This window comes from Amphiura filiformis, chromosome 13 (genome assembly GCF_039555335.1).
Source record: "Amphiura filiformis chromosome 13, Afil_fr2py, whole genome shotgun sequence".
In the NCBI taxonomy this organism is placed as follows: domain Eukaryota; kingdom Metazoa; phylum Echinodermata; class Ophiuroidea; order Amphilepidida; family Amphiuridae; genus Amphiura; species Amphiura filiformis.
The window spans coordinates 59,781,384-59,804,253 of NC_092640.1; the positions used below are offsets into that span (position 1 = coordinate 59,781,384).

A 22,870-nucleotide genomic window follows, 5' to 3' on the forward strand; every position below is an offset into this window, starting at 1 on the left:
GGGGAATTTTTCAATCTTGCCCCCCCGGAAGGTCAGGTCTGGTTACGCCCCTGGCGACCACCATGGCGTGGGATCCAGGGGCCCGCTTTAGGGTCCCTGGTGGGGGTTCGGGGGGGGGGGCGAAGCCCCCGGAAGCTCGTGAGTTTTGGACATTTTTATACCATGAGGAGAAGCCTCCTTGCATACATTTGTGACATTTTTATGTGAAAATATTTTGGCATGTAAAAATGTAAAGTGTTAATTTTAAAATTATCTGAAAGGGCCCGCTTTAGGGCCCCTAATGGGTAATGGGTTTTGGGCATTTTTATACCATGAGGAGAAGCCTACTTGCATACATTTGTAATGTTTTATGTGAAAATGTTGGCATGTAAAAAATTTGATTTTAGAATTAATATCTGAAAGGAAACAAAAATGAATTTACAATGTATATAAGAAGAATACAATAAAACAATACTAATATTCTTGAGTTGGTTTAACAAGTTGTTACATTCACTATTACCTGAGACGAAAATACCTAAGGTATTTTCGTCTCAGCTATTACATTCACTTAAATTATTTCCCCCTCCTCCCCTTCGTTCACTTTCCTTCTTCTTTACATTCTTCAATTTCTTCCCCTTTCTTTCATTCCTTCCCCTTCCATTCCCCTTCTGTTCCTTAAGTTTCCATTCTTTCTCTTTCCGTCTTCTTCATATTCTTCAATTTCTTCCCTTTTCTCTCATTCCTCCCCCTTCCATTACACTCACTTAAATTACTTCCCCTCAAATCGCTTTCCGTTCCCTTCCTTAAATTCCCTGTCCTTCTTCATATTCTTCAATTTCTTCCCTATACACTCCTTTCCCCTGTGCATGAATTGCTTCCCCATAATACGCATGCAAGTTGTTGTTTTTTTTCCTCTTTTCCCCTCTTTCGTTCCCTTTTCCCTATTCCTTCCCCCCATCTCTCTTATGCTTCCCTTTTGTTTTTTTCATTTCCCTCTTTTTTATTTATTTAGGTTTCCTCTCTGTTGGTTTTCCTTCCCTCTTGACCCTTTCTTTCCCCATTCCCTTTTCCTTTTCTCTTAGTTCCTTTCCTTTCCCCTTCTTTCCTTTCTTTTTCCCTTCCTTTTTCCCTTCATTTCTTTTTTTCTTTCCCCTTTCCTTTCTCTTTTTCCCCTTCTCGCTCCAAAATTTTCCCCCAGATTTTTCCAGGGTGGGCGAGTCGCCCACCCTGCCCACCCCTAGCTACGCCTTAAAAAAAGGCGCCGCCCAATGGGCCGAAAGGCTTGGGAAGGATTTACTTTTATCCACCCCAAAGACCTAAAGTAAAAAATATTAGAAATGTACCGTACAGCTTGTTGCAGGCGTAGCGTCATAGGTGCAGGGGGGCACGTGCCCTCATAAAAAATCTCATTGGAAAATCGCCGGAAAATGGTTTGTCCCTTCCCGGGGTCCCTTCCCCCTCCGTCAGACCTGGTGCCCCCAATCATGGTCGGTACCCCCACACACCGACACTGCCTGGCTAATAATTATTTGGTGCAGAAGGGACACTAAAATGAATACACGGGATCGATACACGTGAATTGCTATGCACGATTTTGATATCAGACGAAAATCTTCTGATACCGGGTTAGAAAATGATGAATATCTCCCGTCATGATTTTTTCTCAAGAAACCAGATTTGGTCTCATAAACTTGGAAATACGTGTTGAACAGATATGATAGTCGCTAGAATGCGCTTTGAAAATTGGCCGTGCGCTTTGAACTCAAAATTTGACCATTTTATATTGCGTTGGTCCTGTTATGGACTACAGCGTGCAGCGTGTAGTACAGCTGCACTCACTGTAGGCAGTATAAAAGTCGATGACCATTGACCTCAATGGGGTATACAAGCTTAATCACGCACAACCAAGATCGATTACCCGGCTATTGTGAGTAGCCTTAGTTATGTCCCTCGACTAATTATTAGTTTAAAAGAGCTTTAAAGGTTTGAACCAAATGGCTAATCGTGGCTGTGGATTTAACCTACCATGGCGATTCCTGCCATGAAGATATAGGGTCGAAGACACTGTGCCCCATATGATGACCCAATAAGCCCCCCCCCCCCAATAAGCTACTGACATAATTTGGCGTAGTGTCAATGTGTCATTGGGCTATTCCAGAAAATAGATGCACACCCCCTATAGAGGAGTTCGGATATCCAGACTTTTTGTCCAGTCCTGACTGTTGGAAATCCAGACTTTTAAAGTGTCCGAAGGCGAAAAAATCCAGCAGAAAAATAGCCCAAAGTCCGAAATCCTGAATTTGAGAGCTCATTTTAGACATTTCCGCGATTTCTCTTTTATTTAATTTCCAAGCTTTTTCAAGCAACATTGGCAACTGGAATTCCAGTCGTTTTCATAAAGCAGACTTGGAAATCCAGACATTTCCTTGACTAAAAAGTTACTCCTCTATAGGGGGTGTGCATTTATTTTCTGGAATAGCCCATTGGGACATGACCGGCACGGGGGCACGCGGCCAATCATGGGTATCCGATCAGGGGACAGAGGGATGTGCCCCCCAACCTTTCGGCGGAATGTTTCATTTTTGTTCTTTTCAGCCACTTTTTGGCAATCCAAGGCGGGTTGTCCCCCCCCCCCCCCCACTCACATTGAAGCCGGATTGGCGCTAATGCCCACATGCGTTTTAGGGCCTTTTCGTAAGCTGTGACAATCAAGCCTAAAGAATTGTCCAAAGAATAATTTCAAGTTATGCATCCTAATTTTTGGAAAACACATTTTCGAATCTTTTTCATAACCAATTATCAAAATTAACATAAAATATTCAAATTACCGGTATAAGCCAGCTCTTAGCCTATAGGCCTACTTACGATTTTTAATGCTTAGACTTGTGCCAATTCTTAGAATTTTGTGATTAAAGGGTTAGGATTTAGCTATGATTAATTTGGCAAATCAAGATAATTTAATTCCAAAAGGGATATAATTTTTCTGGAATCAGGAGTAGTTAAAATCCAATACAGTTCAAATTCCATCAAACACAAATTTTATAATTCAAAGGATAATGTCTTATTGCATGACATATAGGCCTACATGTACCTGTATGTTTAGTAAACACAATGTGCAACTTTTTTTAATGAAAAACAAAATGTTCGTTTAATTTGTGAGCGTTTTTGTGAAAATGTTATAGGCTTGCATCAAAAGTAGTATGCATGCACTATGAGACAGTGGTCAGTGAGGGCGCTGTTAACTCTGTTTTTATTCGCTGTCGTATAGTGCACATTGGTTACTGCTCCAAGCCTGGGCTCATACACTTGTTCCGAATTTTTATATGCCATTTATAGGCTTTGTGTTGCGATCATTTCGATCAGTGGTTCGTAACAAAGAAAGCGTGATCCAATTGACCTAGCAACGGTCATATTCTAACGTGCACTACGGCAGCTAATTCAGGCTTGTGTGGGCCTACTATTATTAGGTGTACAATGGAGTAAATCGAGCTTTTGTTTTTCACCAAAATTAGCATAATTATGCAAAATATGACTGTGCTTCAAACATAGGGTGGGCCTATAATAGTCCCCGGGTATCTCGCTTTAATAAGACCAGCTTCATTACATCTTCTCTGATAAGACCTATATAGTCTTCAAAAAATAAAATAATGTTCATTTAGCGAAGAAGGACTAGTTAGCCCGCCCAAGTAGGTCTAAATTTTGCTTGGATTTTTAGATTAAAATGTCGTGTGAGGATTATTTAATCGATATTTTAGTAGAAATGCTATATTTTTGGAAAAATTTACAACGTTGCCATGGATTCATATAGGAGAACTATTGATCTTGATCTTGGGCCCCTTCAATATGACTTCATTTTGAAACAAGACATACCGTACGCGTATGAGGTAGGCCTATCCAATTTTCCCCGTAATATTTCAAAGCTAATTTAGTAGTTCTTCCAATAGTGTATTATATGGTTAGCTTTTACATTATGTTAAAGTAGGGCCTACTCAAACTCTTTGCAATAAATTGTGGGATAGTTTTTACGACGAGAGTTCATAACAATTGGTAAGTTTTTAGCGGGTTCGCCGTCGGACAAGTTTAGAACTGTCAAGCTTTCGTCAGGAGTAGCTCTGACTTCTTCAGGACATGAACAAGCAGAGAATAATGCGCGATTTGCTCTTGCACTCTAAGAAATAAAGGTTCTCAAAAGGTTCTTAAGTTGTCCTCTCAGGAGAACCCTTGGAGGTTCTCTATAGATCCAAAAGTGGTTCCAAAACCATCGAAAATGGCTCCAAAAACGTGATACAGAACCGTTTTCGGTTCTTTAGAGAACTTTTAAGGGTACTCAAAAATTAAAGAACCTTTTTCAGAGGTTCAAGAAGGAGGGTTCTTCTGAGAGGACAAAAAAAGGTTCTATAGAACCTTTATTTCTTAGAGTGTAGAGACGCCCTTAATTTTTTTTAGAAGATCTTAATGCGTTTGCATCGTACGGGGTTACCAAAAATAGAGTGTGAAATATATACTTAGTAGCATGAGAACAAGCAGACCTCGCCTATCAGCTCCTATCTGTAAATGTAAAAGGTTTGGTGGCTCTGAAAAGAGCCGTTCACTGAAGACTGCCCCTTGTCAACAGAGAACAAGCAGACCGGTCTGCATGTTCTCTGTTGACAAGGGCAGTCTTCAGTGAACGGCTCTTTCAGAGCCAGTAGACAACGGGCGGCCTACAGTGTCTCATTCTTAGGTAAGAGATCAGAGCTACTCCTCAGTGACAAAAGTTAAACTTGACCGACGGCGAAGCCGCAAAAAGTTACCGATTGCTTTGCAATAATATAGGCTAGGCCCATATCTTCGCTGAATGTACCCTACCTCAATGCTTTAAACACCACGGTGTCCCCCCCCAAAATGGTGCCAAAAACGGCTGACTGATGTTCTCCTATGTTGATTTGAAGGCCAAAATCCCATCATGTCAATTTGGAAAATGACCAAAGTTGGCATTGGCAAAAATGGCAAAAATGCGTTAATAAAATTGCTCAAAATTTCACATAAAGGTACATGTCTATGCTCCTCTACACTTTTTTCAAAGTTGCAGAGAGTTGTCCATGTAGCCTAATGAAGTTGATTAAACGTATACTCAAATTTTCACCAACTTGCAGGTTTTTCTGGGGGGAGGGGAGTTTGTGGATTTTGAAAAAGTGGACCTTTTAACATGAATGTGGAGGACATTCTTGTCAAAATTTTGACCTTTTTTGACGCCCCCCCCCCCCAAAGAAGCGTAAAAACCTGATTTTTGGGACTTTTTATACTTTTGAAAATGACCTATAATATACACCTCAAGGTGATATCGCAACCATCGTGTCAACATGAACAGGAGATTGAAGATCAGCTTGCAGCCTAGGCTTTCATTTAATAACTAAAGGCAAAACATGTTGTCAGTATTCAGTTATTCATCGTGCTCTGTCATGGCTTGACTTCTTGAAAAGATCAAAAGCTATTTAGTTAAATTAAAGCCATAATAATATGATTTCGGTCAAATTTAAATTTTATTTTTCTTTACCAAAAAAATATGACATAATATCATGATATTATACTTATAGTAACTTTTAAGAAGGTTTCCCGGGATAATTATAGGAAAGCTCTGAAATTTTAATGTAATTAAAGCACTTCATCAAGTCTTCATACTAAATATTTCACAGTGTATTTTTGGTAGGGTAACTTGGGGCAAATTGGGACACGGGGTAATTTGGGACAGTGATTTCGGAAATACTTTTATACCTTAAAATAGTCACATTTTGCCCATTTTTGCAACAAAAGAACTTTGATATAATGTCTATTTATATTTCCAACCGTTTAAAAGTACCATTCTTCATTAAACAGGAACTTCTGAGGGCTTAACACATCAAAATAAGTATTCCATTTTTTTGTCATGTCTAAGCAGAGGTCACGACTTGTGGCTCAATATCTGAATCAATGGCCCGGATTAGTGTTTCTCAAACTAAAAAATAACTTCTAAGCCACCCTTTCAATTAAATAAGACAAAAATTGTAACTTTTTTCTTCGAAAATTATAAGAAAAGCTTTCTTTTAGAAATATTCCAAATTGGGGTAAAATGGGACGCCATTGATTTACTGTGTGCTAACTCGCACTGTCCCATCTTGCCCCAACAAAAAAGTCCCATAGTAAATCAATGGCGTCCCATTTTACCCCAGCTGTCCCATTTTACCCCAGCTTCAATTACAGAAAAATTTTGCAGTGGGGTAAAATGGGACGCCTTAAAGACACCTTAATAAAATAATGAAGCTGGAGGCTGACGGGCACCAATTTTTGTGAAACGTAAGTCTCTTGGTTATTTTGTTTTGTAGTGGTCACTTTACTTGTCGCAAGTTGTCGGGTATTAATATTATAGCCGAGTAAAATCTGGTGGGGCAAAATGGGACATTAGGTGGACCAATTTGCCCCACTTCCCCCCCCCCATATTACAACGATGCAAACGCACTAGAAGGGCGCCTCAGAGCAAATCACATTGCCATTCCTACAGTTATATTTTGGGGCAGTTCTAAATCCTAGTGATAAAGTTTGTCCTATAAGTCTATGAAATGCTTCACCAAAAGACGTTTAAGAAAGGTAGGCCTATGTTTAGATGAAAATCATTGGTACTTGGTCCCAAAATGAAACCCAACAAACCAGCTTTTGGATTGAAGGAAGGAATGAATGAAGGAAGAAAGGAATGAATGAATGAAGCGGGCCCAAGGAAGGAATGAAAGAAGAAATAAACTTGAAGAAAGAAAGATAGATAGGAAGAAAGCCTGAAAGAAAGAAAGCCTGAATGAAAGAAAGTATGAAAGAAAGCCTGAACGAACTAGGCTAGGAAAGAAAGAAAAATTCAAGAAAGAAAGAATTACAAGTAAAGGGAAGAAAGAAGAAAGAAACTGAAGAAAGATATGCATAGGCCTATATAGAGAGACAGAGCTGCAGAGGTAGGAACTCTACGAAGAAAGAAGGAAGGAAGGAAAGAACGAAGGAAGGAAAGAAGGAAGGAAGGAAAGGAAGAAGGAAAAGGAAGAAAGCCCGGAGATGGAAAGAAAAGGGAAAAGAAAAATGGATGAATAAAAGAAAGAAGGACTATGGCCCAAAAAGAAGATTCAATTGTTTAGACGCGTACCAGCAGAAACAATGATCAGTATTGATTGGGCGTAAAAGGTGCTAATTGTCTACCAAAAATTATTGACATTTAAACTTGGGTGGCATTATTGAAGCTTATTGACCAGTATGGTAATTTCTTGACTCTAAATTAGCAAGAAGAACAAACATTTGTCTTCTCACAAACCAGGAAGATGGAGGAAAAAGAAGATGATGATGAAATAATTAAAATTAGCATTTTTCAATTGGCTTTTATCAGGTTTTGTACAACAATTGCTCTGAAACTGGACCGATAATTGATATGGATGAAGGAGCAGGTGGATTTTTACATTACTAAAATAGGTGATTAGAAGAAACTATTACTGATGTATGGCCAAAATTTATAAAATTGAACTGCTTTCTGTTATTTTGAAACACTTTTAACTACTTTAATTAGCTATTCTGCAATATAATTTAGTCGTAAGAATGTTAAAGCTAAAGAAAGATTTTTCTTCGAGTCTATTATATATGTACACTCTCCTACATTCAAATGAAATCGCCTGTGTGATCGCCCCTTGGGTCATGAAAAGGTCATGTCAAGTCAACAAACGTCGTTTTTATTTTTTGAAATAATGATAGTAATTAAATGTCTAATTGTCCTCAAAAATGCTTCTATTTTACAAATTGAAATGTTTTATTGACAAGATTTAAGTAACACCATTTTAGACAAATGGATTTGAATGAAAATTGGTAACGTATATCATCAAAATAATATAAATTTTGAACAATATACTAGCAACATTGCCGTGCGAGTGAGTGGGTACTTGAATTTGACACTTCGGATGCAGATGAAAATGTAAACATTGATGCTGAATTGGATTTTGGCAATGAAAAGTCACCAATCACTGCCAATGGAAGCTTGTGAAATATAATGAGCTTTTCCTGAAATATATAAGATTGGTCCGACGGACAAGAGATGATAGCTAATTGATAGAGCCGACGTAACTTGTGATGCTGATGCATTCAATCATGATTTAACAAAATTAAATGCATGCTGCACTGCTGCACTCTGCAGAACAATTTTGACAACTCCACTCAACAATAAGAATTCAAGATGTGTATTCTTAAACAAGGTAAGTTTTGCATTTAAAACAACAATCATGTGTACCTTTGATTGGCCTGGGCCATGAAAGTGAAAGTTAAAGATTTGCTAGGGCCTATAAAGATTAAAGTTTTCAAATGGCATATTGCATTGCAACTAAAAGCAGGAAACATTGAAAGCAGGAGGAAACAGAACTCCAGAGATCCCAGAGAAAACCTGCAAAAGCGAGCATGGATCGTAAATAATAAATCAAGTGCACATCCATAATTTATTTATGATTATCATGAAAAAGCCTCATGATGTTGGAATGACCGGGGCTTGAACCTGGGACTCTAATACCCTTCATTCATACTTCGCCCATTATGTTTGCAATCTACACACATACAAACTAAACTTGTACTATAGTCAAATGCAGTAAACCTTTGATGAGCGCGTATTTTAATTATACATCGCGTATATCAAGAAAAAAAAAGATTATAAGGGATAAACCACATAGAGGAGTATCATAGACTACTACAAAAAGACTTGTGATCTACCTATGAGTTGATTAAATTGAGGTTTTAAATTTTATATTGTACCACATTCCTTTGTTTTTCAGCGACACCTTGGTTGATTGTAGTTCATCTACTACAATGCGTTCTATGTGAAGAGGCTTCTGTAGATTTATTGTTCCATCATACATTGAACAAGGACAACTATTTTGATAAGTATTCACCAGGTTTGTATGATCTTACTGTATTTGCTGATTTTGCACCTTCTGACTATTGAAAAGCAGCTGTTTAAGGGGGTACTACACCCCTGGCCAATTTTGTGCCTATTTTTGCATTTTTCTCAAAAATTATAGCGCATTGATGAGAAGTAAGATATGTATATTATAGGGGCAAGGACTACAACCACTGCACTGAAATATTGTTTATAATGTTTTTTTCATACATGTAAAGCCAAATTACGGGCACTAACTTGTGTATTTTATAATTTAAATAGAATCAGAATTCATTAATTGAAATGCATCCTGATTAATTTTCTGTGTACTATTGGTGCTCCAGCCTCCCACACTGATGGACTTTTCCATGTTATGCTCTTTGAAATCGCCTACTTTAAAACCCAGATGTCCCATGTAACAGGTAACCATGAATAGCAGCTATATCATTACCATTATCTACATTTTATTATGTTTCAGCTTCCGCCCATCCAATTGTTTTCAAGCCTTCCCTAATTGGCAAACCAGGCTTGCCAGGTTGGTTGAACTACAGACAGACTGATCCTTCAGAGGGTGTAGGTTATGTGTATGGAACACCAAGTAATGATAATGTAGGGAATTTAGAGTTGGAGGTGAGTTCATTGTGAGTGTGTAGATTTGATTTTGACATGAAACCTAACCAGAGAGTTGAATTCAAGCAGGTGAACAACCCTGTGTATACTGTGCAAATGTTGCTATCTGTTCCCTTAATATAAACACAGCCAAATTAAAAAGTCGCCACTAGTTCCACCCTCATTTAATCAGATTCTGATGAGTTTATGGCAAAATAATTTATATAATAATTTTCTATACACTTTCCTTCGAAGGTTGATACAAAATTTGATATCAAAAGTTTAATCATCGTGTGCATAGGAAACGTTGTTTGAAATTTGTGCAATTTTAAAATCGACAAATTACGAATAGGCCATGCAAAAGCAAATGTATGGTATCAGCTTTATTATGTGACCCGAAGCAACCCGTACAGGAATCATTGTACACTTGCCTGTGCACAATTAAATAAGCAGGGTATTTGATTTGCATTTTGACATGCTTGGGTAAACCTTTAATGACAATGAAATTAGACCTCTCAGATGCGTGTAAATGTGTTGATGTTGAGAAGAGGTGGTTTATTATCGATTAACCTGCCGGCCTATTCAGGGGATGTAATTCTTGGCTCCCCCGCGTGATACAACTCCCTATGTCATTTTTTAAATTGCACGAATTTCCACTTTTAAACTTTTGATATCAAATTTGGTATCAACCTTCGAAGGAAAGTGTATAGAAAATTATTATATAAATTATTTTGCCATACTACTCATCAGACTCTAATTAAATGGGGATCTAATTAGTGGGGACTTTTTAATTTGGCTGTGTGTATATGAAGAAATGTTCATTTAGTCTAATTGGGTTTCTGTTGTAAATGTTTGTGGAGCAAACTTTTGACATAATGTTATTGTTTAGGGATTCATTTTGTTGGTACAATATGTAGAAGACACTTGTTAGAGGGTTGTTATGAAAATTATTGTTACATGTATGAAATTGTATACACTGTCATGCCCAAGTCTCCCCTTCTCCTTCGTAAAGATGTGTATCACAGTACTATCTAATGCTTGCAATTGTTGTATTACACTCCATGATCTTCCAAATTTTGATTTCAGATTGTTGGGCTGAATACCTATACATACGAAACATCAAGAGTTCTTTTGGACATTGCTGTGAGGGAAAATGCAGGTACGCTATAATATGCGAGAAGGTATTCTCTTCCTTATATCACATATATGTACTCACAAATCCAGGGAGGGGATCATATCTTCAACATTCTGGATAAACGACTTATAAAAAACAAATATATCAGATAAGTAATAAGATTTCAACATGTCAGTCATTTACGGATATGAAATATGTTACCTGTCAACAGACAGAAACTCAGTTCAGTTGTTACCATGGTGACATTACCAGATCTAGGGATATGCAGGCCTGGAAAAAATAGGTAATTTGGCAATCATTTGAAATTTGGTCATTTATAGAGAAATTTTGCTTTTCTGGAGATACATAATGGTGGGAAATCTTGTTAAGTTGAAGGGAAATGTATCTCTTGCCAGAAAACATATTTTGCAGGCCTGGGGATACATATAAATCTAAAGCTATTAATGTTTGGACAAATGTACCTGTCTGATCAATGGAAGGGGGGTACTTCATTTTGTATTGGATAGTTAGGGATGTTCACCTGGGGGATTCTGAAATCATGCCCCGGAATTTGATGAAAAATATGTACTATTTCTGGTTAAAAATACAGTAAATTTGCCCAATTCTGGAAATGTTTTTCTTAAAATTTGCTTAATAACAACAGATTTTTTTTCTGCATCTGCAGAGTTATACCAAAAAATCCTGAAAATGCACCCAAAGCTGCCGCACATCCCCGGGGTACCCTCTTTCAACTAAGTTCCACCCCCAGATTTATCCTCACCCCGGGTCCTCACCGCTATTACCCCTGAAATTAATAGGCCTAATTTGTTCAATTATAGTATGTACATTAATACCTTTGGTCAGCTTCATTACTTTTGATTGATCCAGGTCAATTACTGTTAAGGGATGTAACACTCCGGGGTAACACTCACTGATTCACATCAAGACAGTACACAAACCTGATAAACAATTACTTCTAATTTCCAATATGTGACAACTTATTAAGATCAGTACATGTCCCGGCTTCTGTTAACTTCATGCATTTCTATATCAACTGATTGGTGCACAAATATTTGGTTAAACTGCTGAGGTTAAACAAAGGTGGTTAAACCTTTTATGCACCAGATGGCCCATGCAGTTAGCCTTTTTGTACTTTAAGTAGTCGATATCATCTTAGCGGGTTTTTTTTAGCAAATCAAATATTTTTTCTTCAAATTTGGCCCTTGGTTCTTTGTAACCCTATCAAATGACTCACATTAAGACACTTGGCAATCAAGAATTTGTCAATTTTGACAATTTTTGATTGATTGTAATCATTTCAAACAGCCATCATATATCAGCTACTGTTTCCTTGATGGCCAGTGATGCTAACACTGCACATTAGGCGCACAATTGGGCTACTTGGCAACCACTTGCCAATTAACCTTGCTGCTACTTTAATAAAATTGGGCTACTATGCAAGTGTCAGGCGGCGGCAGTAATTTGATGCATTTTCCTTTCAATTTAGCCGAATTATAAAGGTTTTGAGCTTGTGATTGCAAAAACAGTGAGTTTTTTTACCACTTCTGATCAGTCAGTAACTTCCCATCAAGTGCCGGCAATGTTTAAGTCTACTGCTTTTTCTGCCCAATTACATGATTTATATTTTAAATTCGGATAAAACTTCCCAAATATCCAGTATTGGACGCTTATTTGGAATCTTAAAAATTGGGCTGCTTGAAAGTCATTCATTCGTCCCTATCGAGCCAATTCAAGCGCCTTGGCATTGAAATGTTATGGCAACACTATTGATGGCCATCCATCCCTGTGGGATACAACCCAGACTCTCTATGGGACGTTTATATCATCTGCCTACTACCTGTAGAGTGACCAGTATCTGGACAATGTTGATTTGGTGACAAGTTTAAAATTATCCAAAAGTGTGTGATGAAATGCTGGTGGGCAATGGATTGATGTCTCTTCTGATTAGTTTTGTGATGTCTGGGGAAGATCGCTGATGCTGGGCTTTATTAGGCAGAAAAAGTATGTCTCGAAAGTTCTGTGCGCATAACTCATTTAATTGGTTTTCCTCCCATTAAAAAAAAAATTATGAAAATACCCTAATTGTTGGTAAAAATATGTTTTAAAAGCATTAGTTGAGAGAATTGTGTGAGCAACACTTTAATCAGTGAAAATATTTCATTATGTAAGTTTGAAAACTCTGACTAGATCTAATCTTCAGGCCGGATAAATCTTAAGCTTATTTTGACTGAGTTTCAGTCAGGAGGGGGGGTCTGCATAGGATTTCAAAATCTTCACAAGTTTTGATACATACTTTTTAAAGTCAAAAGTAGCATGGTTCCTGAGTGCTTCATCATTTAGTCTCACAGTCCAAAATCTTTTGATTTTTAATTTCTGAACCATAGAGAAACCCAAACGTAAAACTTGCCAAGAATTAATTTTTGGTGTGAAATGTTGCACATTGACCAAACTCGCTAGTTGGAGACATTGACACAGTTTCTGTTCATTTCATAGAACCACCCACATATGAGGTTTACAATATGATATTGTGGTATTAATATAAAGGCTTGTAACCAGGTATAGTCATCGCCTGGCAAAGTATCAAAAGTCTCCCCAAAATATCCTTCCATCACGGTAATGGTTAACCACAGTTGGCACTGAGTTCAAAAATAAAAGATACGATCAGTCGTATAACTAGACTTGTCATAAATGAGAAACTGCAGGAGCCAAGCTGCGCGCAAGGGAGGGGCTAACGAGAAGGGTAGGGCTCAGGTCCTGACTCTGAGGGACTCCAGGAGCCAAGCTGAGGGGTGAAATGAAATTGGGAACCTGTGACTGTGCAATGGAGGGGGCTAACTAAAGGGTAGGGCTAAGGTCCTGACTCTGAGGGACTCCAGGAGCCAAGCTGAGGGGTGAAATGAAATTGGGAACCTGTGACTGTGCAATGGAGGGGGCTAACTAAAGGGTAGGGCTAAGGTCCTGACTCTGAGGGACTCCAGGAGCCAAGCTGAGGGGTAAAATGAAATTGGGAACCTGTGCGCAAGGGAGGGGGCTAACGAGAAGGGTAGGGCTAAGGTCCTGACTCTGAGGGACTCCAGGAGCCAAGCTGAGGGGTAAAATGAAATTGGGAACCTATGCGCAAGGGATGGGGCTAACTAAAGGGTAGGGCTCAGGTCCTGAGGGATTCCAGGAGCCAAGCTGAGGGGTGAAATGAAATTGGGAACCCAAAGCAAGGGAGGGGGCTAACTAAAGGGTAGGGCTCAGGTCCTGACTCTGAGGGACTCCAGGAGCCAAGGTGAGGGGTGAAATGAAATTGGGAACCTGTGCGCAAGGGAGGGGGGCTAACTAAAGGGTAGGGCTCAGGTCCTGACTCTGAGGGACTCCAGGAGCCAAGGTGAGGGGTGAAATGAAATTGGGAACCTGTGCGCAAGGGATGGGGCTAACTAAAGGGTAGGGCTCAGGTCCTGACTCTGAGGGACTCCAGGAGCCAAGGTGAGGGGTGAAATGAAATTGGGAACCTGTGCGCAAGGGATTGGCTAACTAAAGGTAGGGCTCAGGTCCTGATTCAAGGAGTTTAATTGGCAGTCTTTGGACAAATTGCATTCAGAAAATATAACACATGCCGTTACGTGGTCCCATGTACCAGAAGAGCAATATCTGGACATGTAAAAGTTGCAGGCCTTTTCGCAAAGAGCAGGGGATCAGCCCGGCCGGGCCTGTTATCTGTCACACTCAGTATTGAGGTCAACTTGCGCTGCCCTTTGGGGCTTGGCAGTATATCGACCCGTGGCGCGCTTTGAGGAATCTGAGTATTCAGAAAGCGTGGATAAATGCCGTTTTATTACTATTATTATGTTACACAACACTTAGACTTGTTATTGGCTTATTTGAAGAATCACCAAAGAGTACAAAAGTACCACCTGTTTATCATGTGTGTATTAACAATCACCCTCAAACAGTCAATGTTTCCCTTTACCATTGCAGCACCGCCTCGATACTTAGCATCGTTTTTCTTAGCGGATCAATCAGTGGATGAGTTCTTGAATCAAGAAGCACAGACCACATTCCTATCATCTGTCACCAATATTTGGCCTAATGCAGAGCTACACATCTATAAACTACAGACAGGGAGAGAGCTAGGGCTACCACGGCCGCTACCAACTGACGCCAATCAAGCGGAAGGGTAAACAAACTACATGTTCTATGTGTCAGAGTTCTTTCACATATTCTTTTTGATGCAGTTTATATTTGGCATAAACAAGTGGGGTTCTGACCAGCTAATCGAACCACCTCATGAAGTAACATCACCTCATTCCCAAAAACAAGCAAAGTTGTATCATAGGACTCTGATGTGATGCGGTTCTTTGCATGCAATAATCAGGGCGCATGTGTCGGTAGGTGTGAAAGAACTGTGCTGAGAACGGTAGTTAATGTAAAAAAATGAATCTTCACAGGTATTTTAATTTTGTGAATTCTACAAGGATCACAGATCTTGTATTTGCAACTGTCCAGTTTGGCTTCCATATCATAGGATATAAATGCCTCTCCCTTTGAAAATGACTGCACTATGGACCACAATGGCCTCATCCCAATAGCATAGTCCAATAACCTCAATTAAGCAATCATAGTGCAAAATTTGACCTCAAGTTGCAGAGTATGAGTTTTTGTACCCAACTTTTCAACGGTCATTCAATAAATGTACAAATGTATTGGGGTTAAAGAACTGTGCACTAATAGATGAGAATGTTTTGGATCCAGTGCTGGCTTAAAAACACTTCGGGTGTCAATTAGCTGCTTGGACTAAGGTGCTTAGATTACTGCTCTCCACCATAGGTATACCTATGTCTCCACATAAGATTCATCCATGGAAGAAAGATCTCTTTCTTCCATGATTCATCCAAGTTGCCATTGTGTAACAGTAGTAACTCCAGTTAGTGCCACCTTAAGCATGGTAGACAGTAGCCATACTATTTTTAGATTTCTTCACTAGTTGGGGGCAAGGTAGGAGTCTGGTTCAATTATTAGATGATGGGAATTAAGATGATGTTAATATGTTGTGCTAGGTTTAATGCTAAATGTTGCAACATTTCAGCACCTAGGAGTAATAGGTCTACATTCTGTTTTACCTTGAGTTCACTAGTGATGTTACTAGGTTTTTATTCAGTAGACTTATGCCCTCATTTGTCAATGTTCTGGGTTGATGACTGAGAAACTTATGTGTTAAAATTGTGTTGGAATTACCACCTAGTGGTCTGAGACTACACAGTTGTGTCCAAATTAACCTTTTGACCGTGTTTGTTTTTGAACACATATTTTTCGAACAGTAGAGTGCGATTTTGTCACAATGGTGTGGTAGGATAAATGTGCTGCTTGGATGTCGCACTATGGCGCATGACAAAATATCGTGTGGGAATATTTTCATGAGTCCGACACGAATACGAATGCTAAGTTTTCAGACAAACAATCCTTTGGACTTATGAGCTGTTCCCATAATCACAACACAAAATTCTCAGTATATTTCAGTTGAAAATTGGCGGGGCTATACCAAGGTCAGTATGGTATGTGAATAGTAGGGGATGGGCTACAGATGGGGCTACATTAAGTGGTTACATTAAAATTGGATATGAGTGAATTACACCATGTACATGTTTAACTTTGTTTTGCTTCAACACGACTACTTAACTTTCAGCAGTGCATGAATGGTTGCTACCTGTTAGCGATGGTGATAGGTGTGTATGTATGTTGTAAGTAGGGGGAGCTGAGGTGTGCCAGGTAGATACCTGTTCTTAGTGGAAAGTGAAAGTGCTGTTAGGAGTCAGACGAGAAGCACAGCTGCTTATCAACATCAAACATGGATGACTTTAGTTGAACTTGAACATTTGACCTTCATGAAGAGATAGATTAGAGCTCATGGGACCACCCTAATGCACAACGTCAACGTGTTGAGGAAACCGTTTCACTTGTGTATCTATGTGGCGTCTTTAATCATGTGCGCGTGTACGCCAGTGCTTTGAGGGAATGCTAGTGATTTGAAGCTGTGCCCAATGAAATGCGCACTGATGTCACTGCCACATCAGGGTGAAAAAATGGTATAATACAGGCCCTTATACTTTACCGTGTATAATGGCAGTTATGGCTCACACTTATCTGTATTATTTCCAGAATTTTTGTTGGTAAGTCACAGGCATCTCTGCAAATAAGTCACAACTGACAGGCGCTCATCCTGCATCTAAAAGGAAGCTTCCTTAATTGTCTAACTGTCTTCATATTGAGTCGTCAACCCTTGACCTTATCAATATCAATTTATAAAATCATTTTATTTCCCGTTCCTATTGAGGACTGATTAACAGTTAAAGTGTTTAAAGGGATTAAGATCTGACATGAAATTAATGGAATGAACCTTGAAAATATGATTTCATGATGATGCGGTAATTGAATTTAGGTGGAACGAAATGTCAAATGAACTTGGGGGAAATCAATTTACAGTAGCAATTTGATTATTATATTAATGAATTGCAATTTACTCATCATTACAAGTGAAGTGTTAACGTCTTTCGACATATATTATTGGTTACATGATAAGGGGGGAGGGGGTTGTCAAATGTCAAATAAACTTTGTAGAAACTAATTTACAGTAGCAATTTGATTAATATATTTTATGAATTGCAATTTACTTATTCAAGTGAAGTGTTTAAAACGTATTACTGACATATATTATTGGTTACATACTTTACTGGGGGGAGGAGGAGGTTGTACCAACCCCTTGTGAATTTCTATACCAAACCCCCTACACTGCTTTATTTGATACCAAAGTATAGCTATGGGTCTCATAGTGATACCAGAATAAGTACCAACAGTCTCCACATGATGTCCCTATGACATCATTAAGTAATCTTCGCAAAATTGGGTGAGGTGGTAGATCAAAAGATTCGCTAAAATGATGTCAAGGGATAGAGTTATGATTAGTTCAAATTATTTGATTGGGTGCAAAATTGGGGAGGGGGCTTGTGCAACTCCTTGGTAAGACAAGAGGGAATGTAACAATGATAAACCTTAAGCTACTATAGGCAAAATATCAAATTCTTGATCACGAGAACCAACGTGGATAGTCACCATATTGGCGTTGAGCATACCACGCGCTTATAGTGCAAACACATCTTTTGAGAATTGACCAATCACGGTCTTTGGTCGCGCGATCGTGTTGATCTACGAAAAGTACGGTGACGCAACAGTATGCAGAAGGTACATCCTTTCATGATCGAGAATTAAGATATTTTGTCTATAGACCATACAAAACCATACAGCACAAAAGGACTGCAATGCATGCATCCCACGTGTTCCGATTGTGTAATCCGGCCAAACTACATACATTTATACGCACAAAAGTGTTGACCAGGTGACGGTCACACGCATGACTTGCTAGCTACCCTAGTGGGATTAGTGGTTCAAAACCGGGTTAGGAAAAACAACTTTCTCTTCTTTCTTCCTCCTTCATTCTTTCCTTCCACTTTAGGCAAAAAGCAGCTTGGACATTAGGGTGAAGTTACCATTTAAAATTTCACCTTGTACAGATTTTGATAATGAGTGCCTATGGCGGGCATTAACTTCCAATGCTTAAAAAAAAATTACAATTGGACACCATGCCCAGTAATAGCAAATTACAACTTGCCCGGCATATTTGCAACCATTAATTACCAAGGCCAAGTGCCAAATTTGAGTCCTGATCTCAAGGCAATGTGAATATTTCATATTGTTTGTGGTTAACATTTAGTGATACAATGTGCCTTTAATCCTGTTATTACTGTTTTCCTGTCCATGCAGGTAATTGATACTAGAGCTAGTAATTCTTTTATTTCTGACTGGGTAAATCCCTTTACTTTTCAAACCTGTTAACAAGACTTAAAGGGGCATTGTGTGATTTCACAAAAATTGCATCCTCAATATTGGTCAAAGTCCAGTTTTTAAGAAGTATGCAATGTTTGTCCACATAATAATCATCATTTCAAATAGTTAAGCTTAATTCAGTGTCTTTCATGTTGAAATTTGTGAATTTGTAATAAAGTTTCAGATCCGGAACTTAATTCCACAACACAGTTCAATAGCAGATAAGCTTAATGCGACGTTTAAAATATGTGTCTTATTTTCAATATTAAAGATTTCTGTCTTTAATTTACCATCAGTAAGCTCTTTGAGCATTCAATCTATCAAGCTAAGGCAATGTTTTCTCATTTGATTTTTTGTGAAATCTCTCAGAACCCCTTTAAGTCCACTAGTGTCCCTCTAACATAGTTATTACTGTTTTCCTGACTACTACAGTGTTGCTGTCGTGGTAGCTTCCAGGGAGCCGTTCTCGTCTGATCTGAAAGAGGCAAAAGGGCGCTGCACCAAGTACCCGCAAAGTGTCGTGCTCCAAGGATATAGCGCAACCTGGTGTGACGTGAACATGGTAGGTTGGCTACTATATAAACAACTTAGGTTTTATGGATACTTGTCAAAAGGTTTTAAACCACAAATTGTCAATAGTTAGTCGGATTTATATAACTTAAGGGTCTGTGCTATCCCTGATAGAAGTGTCGTAAAGGGACTGGGGCTTGTTAGCTGCTATTAGTCATGATGCACACATTGGAATATTATTTTGACATGTAAACAATACAGAGGGACGATCAGGAAGAGAGAATTATTATCAGGCGCTGTGCATGATTGAGTCTGTTACTTTGCACATATGCTGCAGTGTTTCTTAAAGACAATTTCAGGGGGTAAAAAATCATGCAGTTTCCGCATAATTGTCAAGAAAATTGTGTATTTTTTAAAGTTTTTATTGTGGGGGCATTTACCCCCTCCCCCGGTTTCACTGCTACTGAAGACCGTAGGTGATGTTCTCTATACTAATTGTATAATACTTATTTGAAAGGCAGCTTCATATATTAAATTGCCATGTAATATCAAGTTGAAGTTAATTATGGTCATACAGTGGTGTTGTTACAAACGGGGGAGGGTGAATGGGGTGAAAAAATATCCTCCAATTTTGGGCTTTGCCTCTCTCCAGTCAAGATAGAAAATTGGGGATATTTCCACAAAAATGCATAATTTTAGGCACATATTAAAATCCCCCCTTAGTCGGTAAATAAATTCATCCCTTAGTCATTTTATAATAATAATATTTATTTGAATTACTTGCAAAATACAAAAGTAACAAAATAACAGTACATTTATACACACTCTACATTTCTTACACATGACAAAAGCAAGTAATTCAGGATGAGTGAATGGGCTGAAAAGTCCAAACACAGAAGTGCCCACTCATCCTGCACATGAAAGAATATTTTAAAATTAAAAGTACCGGTACATAAAATATAGAAAAGCAACATTTTGGAAAATAATATAACCATTATCTTGAATCAATATTATAAATAAATAAAATACAGGCATTTGAAAATACATAAGCCAAAACGTGTAACACCGTAAAATCATTTAAGCATATTCAAATAAAATGATTTACATTCAGACTTAAATACGACAAGGCTGTTAACATGATGTAATTCAGAGGGAATTCCATTCCAAAGACGTGGAAGTGAAACAAACATAGAATTAAAGAAAGAAGAAGATTTGGCAGTTTGGTGCAATAGCCTAGAATTATCCAAAATACTTCTTTGAACCAGAGCACTAAAGGAAGCAGGCCCTAATTCATTGATTATTTTAAATCCAAAGACTAATCTTTGACACTTGTAAACATCCTCAAGCTTAATCAATTTAAGGTCTACAAGCCTCTCAGAATAAGAAGGACGATCTTCAAAATCAACTTCAGGAAAATCTTTGTAGAACAAAGTACGAGTGATTTTCCTCTGGATTTTTTCTAACCTATCAATATGATTCCTTTGAAATGGAGACCAGACACAGACACAATAAACCATATGAGGCAAAATAAGAGATTTGTAAAGATTGAGTAAAGCATCAGAAGTCATATTTCTGGTACATTTTGCTCCCTACCTCGCTCCCACCAGGGAATAAAAATCTGGTACTACCCCCAACATAACATAATATTGAAATCATTTCAGAATACCCTGAAAACAATTGATACATAGTCATAAGCCCAGATCAATAAGCATCTAGACCACTGACTTCGGTGTGTGTAGTAAAGTTCAAACTGCATAGCAATAATTAAGGCAAATATGCAAACGAGGGTGTCTTTCTTTTTAGACATGTACGTGTTGAGGGGCTTCTTTTTCTCCGTGCATGGTAACTCTGATAATTTCGTCAAAATCCCAGATTTTTTGGGAGCATGTGTGGCCGAGTGGATAAGGCGCCCGACTCATAATACATAGGTTGTGAGTTCGAGCTCCGCTTTCGTGCCAACGTGTTGTGTCCTTGGGCAAGGCACTTTATCCTCATTGCCTACTGGGGGATGGGGTTGGGTTGGAATTGGATTGGATTGGATGTTTGTATAGTTGTTTGTTTCAATGTTGCAATATTGGCGCTGATTAAGCTGCTGCCTGCAAATTGCATTGTGTCTGTTTAGTTGTGTTTAATGTACAATTCTTGCAATTTGACCTGCGGGTCACCATTAGAGTTTGAAATAAAAAACCTTCAAAAAAAAAAAAAATCACCATGGATAAGTGGCTTTACCTAATGCCATGGTTATGGTTGGGTGGTCAGTGGTCTATTTACGGTCCTAAGCCTCTTGGTACAAAGAAATATGTTTTAGAGGCATCTGATGAAACAAAAGTATATTGAAACTTTTGTCAACATTCAAAAAGGAGACAGATGATCTCCTTACTCTATGAAAAATGCTTTCTGTTGTAAATTTGACTTTAACCTCAAAATTATTATCTTGAGGTAGATTTTTAACACAAAATATTACATATATGTCCCATATGCTTCACCACACTAGGTTGTAAGATAGCTAAATGCAACAGTACATAGGGGAGGAATCACAAAGGATATGGACCTGGGAAAATTATATATTACATATTAGAATTGTCTGGGGAATTGTCCAAAATTTCTAGGGGAATCATGATTAAGTGAAGGATTTTCTTAGAATTTAAAATTTCATGAATATTAAAAAAATGTGGTTGCATGATTTGGAGGATTAAGGACTGCAAGAAAAATTTAAGAAATAAATATTTTAACAAATTTTCAAAACACTCAATTTACAGAGGAAGTTGAGTAAGTAAATAATTTCCTTAAAACCTAAAAGTTGATGAAAATCTAAATGAAGAAAAATGGTAGCGTGATTTGGCATTGTTGACTGAGTTTTGGCTGGGAATCCATAGAATGAGTGTGCATGAATACTATTTATTGGTGATAATGCAACATGGGTAGACATGGGCGGTGTTGCTAATGTCATTGGTCTATTCCATTTGAAGTTCTTACACCCCGAATGGAAGATGTGACCTTAATCTCCCACACAGGGAATGTATATTTCAAATGGAGTCACCTGTTCAGGCAAACCCATTTGAAATGCACACACCCTGTGTGGAAGATTAAGGTCATGATGATTAAGGTCATGTCCATTTGATGAAACCCTTGTTGATTCAGTACTACAGATAATGTAGTTCTTGAGGAAAGCTTAACCACATGGGCACTACTGTCTTTCTTACAGAGCCCCCGATTGGTTAATTACATGATATAATCATCTGAATAACCAATGCCCTGCTGACTTTTCTTACCCTATCTCTGATTTACTCAATACATGATATACCCCTCTTTGTTACCCATCAAAATACTTCTTGGAGACCTATACTTTGGCTGGCAGTGCCTATAATTTGGCTGGCTACACTATGCACTATAAACGAAATATGATATACAGAAAAAAATATAATGAAAATGATAATTCTTGTGGGATATGCAAGTCTAATTTAAATGCAGCCCAATACAATGTGTCTCAGGTGACACTTGGCAACATTTGACAAGGGCAATAACATTTCTAGCCCTTGAAATGATCAAAGTTTAGTCATTGGAAATAAATACATATTAAATATAATGCGGACGATTAATGTATCAAGTGTGACTATTATCATGTTAATCTGACACTAACTGATACCTCATTACACCTAGGACAGTTTTATATTCACCACTATAATTCCATGACTATATGATATCAATTTGCCCAACACTACAAGCAGAAAAAGAAATAAAATTGGAATTTCCTAAAAATAATTTCTGCACTTCCTGTTGAAATGAAGGAGAGGAAAAGGACTTGGCTGGTTCTCAGTTTTATTTGACAGTACCCACTGATAATCTACATAAAGCATGTGTCTGTCTTGACA

The 22,870-nt window shown here is 38.2% G+C and overlaps 1 protein-coding gene across 3 annotated transcripts in view; it reads left to right on the forward strand.

Moving 5' to 3' along the window:
* The first annotated feature begins 7,905 nt into the window (after positions 1-7,905).
* The window catches only part of LOC140168593 (epsilon-sarcoglycan-like), a 189,333-nt gene continuing 174,368 nt past the window's right edge, over positions 7,906-22,870 (forward strand). For all 3 annotated transcript variants that reach the window (XM_072191995.1, XM_072191996.1, XM_072191994.1), the window contains exons 1-6: positions 7,906-8,210; positions 8,778-8,897; positions 9,360-9,511; positions 10,577-10,649; positions 14,589-14,787; positions 18,921-19,050. In XM_072191995.1, the coding sequence (XP_072048096.1) occupies positions 8,192-8,210; positions 8,778-8,897; positions 9,360-9,511; positions 10,577-10,649; positions 14,589-14,787; positions 18,921-19,050 (693 nt within the window). In that variant the 5' untranslated portion in view covers positions 7,906-8,191. The remainder of the gene's footprint in view (positions 8,211-8,777; positions 8,898-9,359; positions 9,512-10,576; positions 10,650-14,588; positions 14,788-18,920; positions 19,051-22,870) is intronic.